The 9424-nt window shown below is 51.8% G+C and overlaps 1 protein-coding gene across 1 annotated transcript in view; it reads left to right on the top strand.

The window, feature by feature from the left end:
* SORCS2 (sortilin related VPS10 domain containing receptor 2) overlaps window positions 1-9424 on the top strand; it is a 585200-nt gene that overhangs the window by 485594 nt on the left and 90182 nt on the right. The window contains exon 5 of the mRNA XM_006153641.2: window positions 6259-6332. Coding sequence (XP_006153703.1) covers window positions 6259-6332 — 74 coding nt within the window. The remainder of the gene's footprint in view (window positions 1-6258; window positions 6333-9424) is intronic.

Below are 9424 nucleotides of genomic sequence, written 5' to 3'. Positions count from 1 at the left end.
CCCCACAAAAAAAAAAAAAAAAAGAATATACACCATGACCAGGCAGGCTTTATCCCAGGGATGCAAAGATGGCTCAATATACATAAAACAAAAAATGTAAAACACCACATTAACAGAAAGATATAAATCATATGATCATATCTATAGATGCAGAAAAAGCACTTAATAAAATACAACATCCCTTCATGATTCAAACTCTCAACAATATAGGAGTAGAAGGGACATTCCTCAAAATAGTGAAAGCCATGTATGACAGAACTACAGAGAACATCATACTGAATGGGGGAAGCTAAAATCCTTCTCATTAAAAACTGGAACACGAAGACTGCCCACTCTCTCCACTCCTTTTAACAGCGGGCTGGAATTCCTAGCCAATCAGTGCAAACAGACGAAAGAGCAATATCAAAGGCATTCAGACAGGGAAAGAAGGAGGTAATCTGTCCCCATTTGCAGATGATATGATTATATCCCTAGAAAATCCAAACGAATCCATACCAAACTCCTAGAAGTGATAAATGAATTCAGTAAAGTTGCAGGATTTAAAATCAATTTACAAAAATCTATAGCATTTTTACGCAGCAAAAATGAACAGACTGAGACAGAATCGAAGAAAGCAATCCCATTTACAATAGTTACAAAACAAGATACCTAGGAATAAATTGAACCAAACAGGTGAAAGACTTCTATAAGGAAAACTATAAAAAACTGAAAGAAGGGAACCAGCAGTTAGCATAATGGCTATGTCGCTGGACTCCCACGTAGTCGACCGCGGTTCGTGTCCCGGACCCAGTGGCTTAAAACTCACGCTGGGCGCGTGTGCGTGCGTGCCCAAGATCCCGAGAGGAGAATGGAGGAGAAGGGATTGCGGCGTGACCATCCCCCCTGGGGGGTGATTTCTCGCTTTCTGTCTCTATGTCTCTCTCTGTCTGTCTGGCGAGCGCACGCGCCCTACAGTGAAAATCTCTCCAAAAAAAAAAAAAAAACTGAAAGAAGAAATTGAGCATGAAGGACATCCTGCGCTCTTGGATTGGAAGGATCAATATTTCAGTTCTATCCAAATTAATTTCCATACGTAATGTGATTTCTACCCAATTATCTGAAACATTCTTCCCAGGAGTAGAAAAAAATTACAAAGTTTGTCTAGAATCAAAAAAGACCTTGCAAAGTTAATACTATACCAAAAAATAAAGTAGGAGGGATCTTACTACCTGACTAAAGTATATCATAAAGCAGTGATAATTAAAACAGCATAGTACTGGACAAAAATAGACACATAGACCAATGAAACAGAATAGGAAATCCAGAAATAAGCCCCAAATCATATAGTCAACTGATCATTGATAAAAGATGTAAAACAATGTAGTGAATGTATAAAAGAAAATGAGTTAAAAAATGAATGAATGAGTAAATAAATAAAAGAATCCATAACTATAGATATATAATATATATATAAGTTTATTGGGGGCTGGACTCCCACACGACTGATTGCAGTTCAAGTCCCGGACCTGGCAGCTTGCTTTCTCGCTTTCCCTTGCCACCTCTCTCTCTCTCTCACTCACTCTCATTCTGACCCTCTCTGGCCAAATTAAAATAAATAAATAAAGTTAATAAAATAATTCACTACCAAAAAAAAATGCAAAAAACACAGGCAATAGTCCTGAAAATAGACACATGGGACTACATCAAGCTAAAATGCTTCTTCACAGCAAAACTATAACTAGAGTGAAAAGACAACCCTCAGAATGAGAGACAATATTTGCAAATTATAGGGAACTCAATCAGCTCATCCATAAAAGCATGAGTAATCCAATTAAAAAATGGGAAGGCGAACTGAACAGGTAACTTTCCAAGGAAGACTTGTGAATGGCTAAGAGGTATATGAAAAAACTGTTCAGTCTCTTGTCACAAGGGAAATGCAAACTAAAATCACAATAAGAAACCATTTAACCACCGTTAGAATGGCTAGGATAAAAAATAAAGAACAGCAATGTTGGCAAGGCTGTGGTGAAAAGCAAACTCTTACACTATTAGTAGGAATGTAAATTAGTCAACCTCTGTGGAAAACAATATGGAGATTTCTCAAAACGTCATGAATAGAAAAAAAAAACTTTATGAATAGAATTATATGACCCAGTATTTACTCTGTGGAAAACAATATGAAGATTTTTCAAAACTTCATGAATAGAAAAAAATCTTCATGAATAGAATTATATGATCCAGTATTTAACCAAAAGATAGGAAAAATTTTATTTATTATTTTTATATTTTTAAAATTTGCTCTAGGGTACATGTAATCACCAGAGAGAGACAGAGAGAGGAGGGGAAGGGAAAGTGAAAAAGCAAGCTGCCAGGCCTAAGACTCGAACCGCGGTTGGCCATGTGGGAGTCCAGCACCACAAAGACACATTCAATCTATAACACTAGGATAAACCCACAACATCCCTTTAAGGCAGGAATCTAGATTCCTTTAAAAAAAAATGGAGAGACTGAGGCTTAGAATAGTTTTGGAATGCATACAAATTTACACAGCTGTGTACAGTGGAGTGTGAAAAGAGCCAGGCCTGCTGGATCCCCCAAACTTCTAGAAGCACAGATTCTCCCCTTTAAAGCATTGTGACTGGGAACATCAATTTATAGAAGGGGAACTGAGGCAAGGAAATGGCTCGTCATCACTGAGAGGCAGAACTGAGCAGAGCTGGGTCTCCACCTCCCTGTCCAGGCCTCTTCAATCTTCCCAGCACAACCTGCCCTCTCAGTGGACCACAGCAGAGTCCTGGCCCAGGCCTCTCTGCAGAACAGCACGCTGGGCTCTGAGTTTAGCTTATTTAACAGAGTTTCAATGCGTGTAATTCTTCATGGGTCCAAAGGATCTATTAAAACCCACACGGCCCACCCTCCTCCCAGGAAGGGAGTGGAGGCTTTATTGTTTCAATAAGTCCTATCTACTGAGGGGGAAACTGGCCAAAAAATCCCCCAGAAAATAACACAAATGCAAGCGGAATTGGGGACATCAATTATGTATCCCCACTCCACACGTGTTTACTCTCTTCTGGGGGTTAGGAATGTAACAGATGGTGATGTAAATCATCACCCTGAGCACAGACAAGCCTAAGAGGAGAATGAAGGGACAGGGCCCAGAGACGTCCAATTTTCCAAGAAAGGACAAGGAGCATGTGTGTTGAATTCACTGTGTCCCACATGTGCTACGTGCACCCAATCGCCATTCCGTTTTACACTTGGGGAAAGCTGAGGCTCATCCACGTAACGTGCCTCAGGCACAGATTCGAGCTCAGATCTGGCTCGCTCCAACCATTGGAGGCCACGGTCTCCGGTTTTCTGCCATTGCTATTCAGAGACTCTGGAGAGAGGAGGAGGCCAGACTGCCTCCAGCAGGACCCCTGTCCACCGTCCCAATCACCCCTCCCAGAGGGAACCACGCCCCTGTCCAGGGAGGGAAGCTATTTCTGTCCTGCTTTAAAGTCTTCCCTGACTCCCACCCCTGAGAGGTCAGAGCCCTGCCCTGTCTTCTTGCAGTGGGTACCACCTGGCTGTGACCGCCGGGACTGGCCTCTCCCTTCCTCTGGCTGCTGCCCTGATCTGGAGATAGTCGATATCCCCGAGGAACCAGGGCCCCTTCCAGCCTTTCCACATGGAGGCGTTTAGCCCAGGGAATCCGTGACGAGGTATTGGAAGGACTGGAGGACAGAGGGGAAGGCAGGTCCACTCAGGAAGAGGTTGCAGGGGGAAGGGAGAGCAACAGGGCCATGAGCCCATTCACTGTGTCCAGGACCCCAGGCTTGGCTTGTCCTGTTGGGCCCCAGGCCCCACTCTCCAATGTTGACAATACCTAAAATCCTGGCCTCCCGTGGAGATGGTGTCAGGGAGCGCCAGCCCCGAGCTGTGGGTCACGTGGGGCTATGTGGGGGTGTGCAGCCACCTGTGAGCATCGTGTGCCTGTCAGAGCACAAGGACAGGGACAAACGGCACTGTCTCTTCCTCACCATCATAAGTTTGATGGAAGTTTTAGGGGAGCCATCCAAAAATTGGCGTGGTGGTTAGGGCGCTGTAGTTTGAGTGCCGGACCTGGAGGCTTGGCCTTGCACTGGGCACATGTACGTGTGTGCCCAAAGTCCTGAGAGGAGAATGGAGGAGCAGGGATTGTGGCGTGGCATACCCCTTGGGGAGTGATTTCTCACTTTCTGTATCTATCTTTCTGGCGAGTGCTAATAGCATGTGTGCTAATAGCAAAAATCTCTCAAAAAAAAGAAGAAAAAGAAAGAAGTAGAAAAGAAAAAGAAAGAAAGAGAGAAGAAAGAAGAAAGAAAAAGGAAGAAAGAAGTGAGCATTCAAAGCAGGGAGCACCGTCTGCCAAACCAGACGGCTGTGGAGACACACGATGGGCAGAGGGTGGGACCCGAGGGGACGCAGCCATAAACGGCAAAGCCGCTTTGTTTAGCTGCTTCTTGGCGTCTCTGTGTGACATTCCTTCCCACCAGGTGTGGGGCAGGACCCCTGCTAAAGGGGGGTCTTCAGGGGAGAGGGGCAGGAGAAGGTCAGAGTGACCTTCCTGGGAGTATGGCTGCTTCAGGGAGGAAGGGCGAGGGGAAGGGGAGGTGGCCTCCTCTCGTGGCTGGTTTCCCAGATGCCAGAATGCCATGTTTTGAGGGAGTATTTCCTGTACCCCATCCCTGCTTTTCTTGTTAGGAAAATGAACTGTGGAGTCCCCCCTGGTCACAGTGGGGTGGTGCATCCAGAAGGGTGCTCAACATGGCCTCCCCCACCCTCCCCCCACTCTGCCATCCCTAGAGCCGGCTGCCCTCCCACCTGGAGAGGATGCCAGGCCCCTCTCGGGCCTGCCTCGTCCCCCACAGGTGGTTGTTGGGGAGAACCACCCTTTGGGTCTTGCTCTGTGGCCCTGGCAATGTCTGTTTGGCATTTCCAAGGCCCACTCTGCTCCATCAAGGTGCTGACTCCCTCCAGGCTCCCCAGGCCAGAGCCCTGGGTACAAACCTGAGGACCCGCCTGGTCACGTCCATTCTCCTCCAGTCTGGGGCACAGACTTTAGGTCCACCGCCTGCTTCTCACCCTATCCACTCCTCCTGGGGCCTCTTCAGCTCCCTAAACAGGCCTCTGCCCAGGCCTCGCTTCTCACCACCGACTCCTGCCCCTGGCTGCGCCCAGGCCTGGCTTCCTCAGGGAGACGCTCTGGCCTCCACCTCAGCCAGGTAGGGAGGGTCCCCCCGAGGCCTGGGCTCCTCATCTAACCCGGCCTCAGCTGGCAGTTTCCGGCAAGGTTGGCTGCATCGTTGCAGGGCACAGTACAAAATGGGAAATGTCTACAAGTCAGGACGAACCGGACCCCTCTCTTCCTCAGCCTCTCTGTCTCTCATGCTGTCACGGTCTTTATGAGGTATCTAACATCATGTTCTCCTGCACACAGGGACACACCCATGGGCCAAGTGCATATTCTCACGGACCTGATGTTCGACCTCATGACTCAGTGCGCAGACCACCTAACTCTAAGCTCCCTGGAGCCCCCGCGGGGTGGAGGACAGCAGCTGTCACTGGGTAGAGACAGGGCAAGGGTAGCCAAGAATCTGTCCTGGGAAGGACAGGGAGGCAGGGCCTCGAGAGAGAGCTGGGGCTCCAGGCCCCATCATGTGCTCCGTTGTGTATCAGCCCTTGCTTGCATGACTCAAGTTCAAAGATAAAACTAAGACGGTCACTAAGGGACTGCAGAGCAGTGCAGAAGCACGGCCACACACCCAGGGCCAGCCCTGGTTTCAGGACCACCAGCCTGCGTGGAGTCCTGTGATGGTCCACCCTCCCGCCATGGCCTGCCTCCGGGACCTGTTCTGTCCTCTCCACCCTCCCGTCCGCTTCATGCACTGCTCCCCTCCCACATGCCCTCTCTGCAGGTCCTCCCACCCCTCCCACAGGGATGCACAGTGCCCCCTATGCATCAAGGCTCAGACGCACCTCCTCTGAGAGGCCTCCCTGGATTTTACACTGGAGAACCTCATCTCCAGGCTCCTGCCATCTGGGCTGGGGATGACGGTGGCACTTCATGGAGCCCTCATGCCAGCCTTCTGTTTCTCGGGAGCTGCGTGTACCCCAGTCTGAGGGCAGGGCTCCTGCGTGTGGACTAGACATCCCCTGGAGAATTGACTGTGGTCGGGAGGCACCACCTCCTCTCGAGAGGCTCCTTCCTGAGTCGTGACCACACTTCGCTCTCTCCTTGTCCCCTTTCTCTCAAAGCTCTACGTGTCATCGGATTTGGGGAAGAAGTGGACGCTGCTGCGGGAGCGAGTGACCAAAGACCACGTGTTCTGGTGAGAGCATCCCCCGCTGGGCCTCAGGAGCCTGGGCAAGGCCAAGGGCCACCCCTCCAGGGGTCCCCACGTTCCCCTGCTCTGGTCCCAGCCCTGCACCCTCATCATCCCAGGGCACCTCCAGTGCCACCCTTCCCGCTCCACTGGGGGTTGGTACTGGAAACGGCGGAGAGTCCAGGCGTGGTGCCTCAGGCCACGTTTAACCTGGAGCTGGCTGTGTGACTTTGCATGCTCGAGACTCCCTCCCCAAGCCCCCATCCCCCTCAGTGGAAAGAGGCAGTGATGTAGCTGAGGCCCTGGGGCAGCCTGCACATAGCAGGCCTGCTGTCCCTGAGCACCTCCCCTTGACCCCAGATCCTGACTGTCCCCCGTGGGTTCTGTCCACTGGGTGTAACTTCTCAGCCCCTTCCTGCTTCAGGCCTACTCCCCTGCCCCATCCAGTGCCTGCTCCTCTCTCATAGCTCAGCTTGAGCTGCTTGACCCAGCTAGGTGCCAGGGGTGAGGTAAGTGTGGGGACATTGCCCAGGCAGACCCCCAACCCCTGCCTGCAAAGGATCCAAGGGCGAAAGGTGGTGAATGCAGGTGGGGTGGAGGCTCCCGTCCCACTCAAGGCTGGCGTGGGGACCTGCGTGCACACGTGCCGGCCGGCCGGTACCGACTCTCCTTTGCGTTCCTCACGGGAGCCTCTCAACAACGTCTTCGGCAGCGTTCTGGGCTCGTCACCAGCGAGGCAACTCTGAGGCTCGAGCAATGTTTGTTGGGTGCACAAGTGAGGTTGGTGTAGGATCAGCACTTGCCCAGCAGAACGGGCACTAGGAGCCAAGTGCAGCTGGCCCAGCACCCACACCTGGCCACACGGCTGTGACTACAGGCCATGCTTCTGGGCAGACTGCCTTGTGAGACGCACGCGGCTGCACAGTTTCCACCGTGTCGCTCTGCCTTGTGTGTGGTGTGTGTGCACACACAGACACACACAGATTCATACCCTCGCTCCCTCTTCTATTATCAGTGCAACACACCAATGCACGAGCGTCCTAGCCCGGCCACAGCCCTGCATCTCCACGGTCCTCGCTTCCACACCCAGGAAGCAGTTCCCTTCCTCTCTTCGCTCCACAGAGAGCTTCATGCTAACAGGCAAGGGACTAGCTTCCTGACGGATGCCACAGGCTGAAGGGAAGCCTTTGTTTCTCCTCCGGAATGCTGGCCGCTGGTGTACGTGCCCTCTGCTCTTGGGGAGAAGTGACAGCTGCCTCTCCATGGGCTGCCCCTGAGAGGACCGGCTTCCTTCCTCGGAAACCGGAGCACCACCATCAATCACTGGCCTTGTCATCGATGTCAGCTGTCAGGAGTGGGAGCTGCTGGGCAAGGGATGCCTGGGACCCATGGGCTCGTGAGAGGTGGGGAGCGAGTGGGGAGGAGGGGTTTCTGAGCCTCTGTGGTCTGGGGCATCAGCTGAGCTCTGCGGCACCGGGTCCTGTCCCAGGCCAGGCCGGTGCAGCACCCCAGCTATGGCTAGAGGTCACAGAGACCTCTCCAGCCAGAGAGAGGGACCTGCCCACAGATGATAAAGGAAGATTGGTGATAATTCAAACATGTTATCTTGGAAAACCCAAATTTTTCTTCCCCCAAGTTTCTCAAATTGCTCGGATAATCACTCCAGACGCTTGGCCGCTCAGAGCGGGGTCTCTCCTGGAACGTGGCGCTAGCCCCGATGGTGGTGGGAGGCTGCTTGTTGTAAGCAGTAAATAACGCTGTTTGAGCGTATCTCCAAGTATGTCCTTGAACTGACAGCGGGAATTGCCAAAGCCCCGTGTTCTGTCTGCAGCTTGGACCTGTGAATGTTTGGCGAAGCTACACAGCAAGTGAGCTCATTGGAGTGGCCTTGAGAGGGTGGGCAGGAAAGGTCCACTGGGGCCCACGCAAGGTGCTCTGGAACTCGGTGTCCCAGGCCCACGGTGGGTTCCTCCCATACTGTGCCCTTAGTCTCTCATCAGCCCTAGAGCCAGTTCTCAGCCTGCCGCATTTGGAATATCGGCTGTCCACCAGGCTGCGTGCTGAGGGTCTGGGAGCATTTCCTTATGGAGTCCCCACATTACCCCTGGCTATCTTCCTCTCATGTGACGAGCGACAGGCTCAGAGAGGCTCAGCCACGTGTCCCCGAGCAGCAGCCCTGGACCTTGGCCTATGTCTGACTGGCCGACACCATGTGCTGACCCTCTGCCTGGCAGTAGGGCTGCCCGTGCTTCACCAAGCATTGCTGCGTCTGTCCCCACTCATCCCCAATCTCACCCGGGAAAAGCCACCACCCTTCTTTCTGTGACCTCCAGTCCTGCTCCAGCTATGGGGCAAGTGGAAGGAGGAAGTGGGGTGTGGGGCCATCCCAGGACAGCCGTGGTGTGGTTCCTTTGAGGGCTCATCATAACCGTTTCCACCAGAGCTTTGCTCAGCACTAGGAGTGAAAATCAGATCTCCCCCCCCACTCTGTCCAGAGCTCTTCACTCTCCCAGGGCTGCTTGTGCAGGGTTGACCCTATGCCCGCTGTTTCTACCGCCTTCCCAGAGTCGGGCCCAGGTGCGTCCCCAAATACCACCTGTGGGGCCTCACAAACAACAGGACAGAGTAACACTGCCATTTCTTGATCGACTCTGGGCTGTATCTGAAGTGCTAGACAGTCTTGCGTGCTCTTCAAAAGCCCAGCACCACAGGTGCTGGAGCCGGGACAGGCCTCCTCCCACCGACTCCTCTGCCTGGTTCAGTCTGGTAGGGACACCGGAAAGGGGCTGTGGGACAGTGACCACAGAGAGAGTGAGGGACTAGGAGTGGTGAATTCGAAAATTTATGGAGAAGTAAGTAAGTAAGTGGATGAGTGAGTGAGTGAGTGAGAGAGTGAATGAGTGAGTAAATGAGTGAGTGAGTGAGTGAGAGTGAATGAATGGGTAAATGAGTGAGTGAGTGAATGAGTGAGTGAGTGAATGAGTGAGAGAGTGAATGAATGGGTAAATGAGTGAGAGAGTGAATGAGTGAGTGAGTGAATGAGTGAGAGAGTGAATGAATGGGTAAATGAGTGAGAGAGTGAATGAGTGAGTGAGTGA

Source organism: Tupaia chinensis, unplaced genomic scaffold, assembly GCF_000334495.1.
Source record: "Tupaia chinensis unplaced genomic scaffold, TupChi_1.0 Scaffold000384_1, whole genome shotgun sequence".
NCBI lineage: Eukaryota > Metazoa > Chordata > Mammalia > Scandentia > Tupaiidae > Tupaia > Tupaia belangeri.
This window is presented reverse-complemented; position numbering and strand designations above follow the sequence as displayed.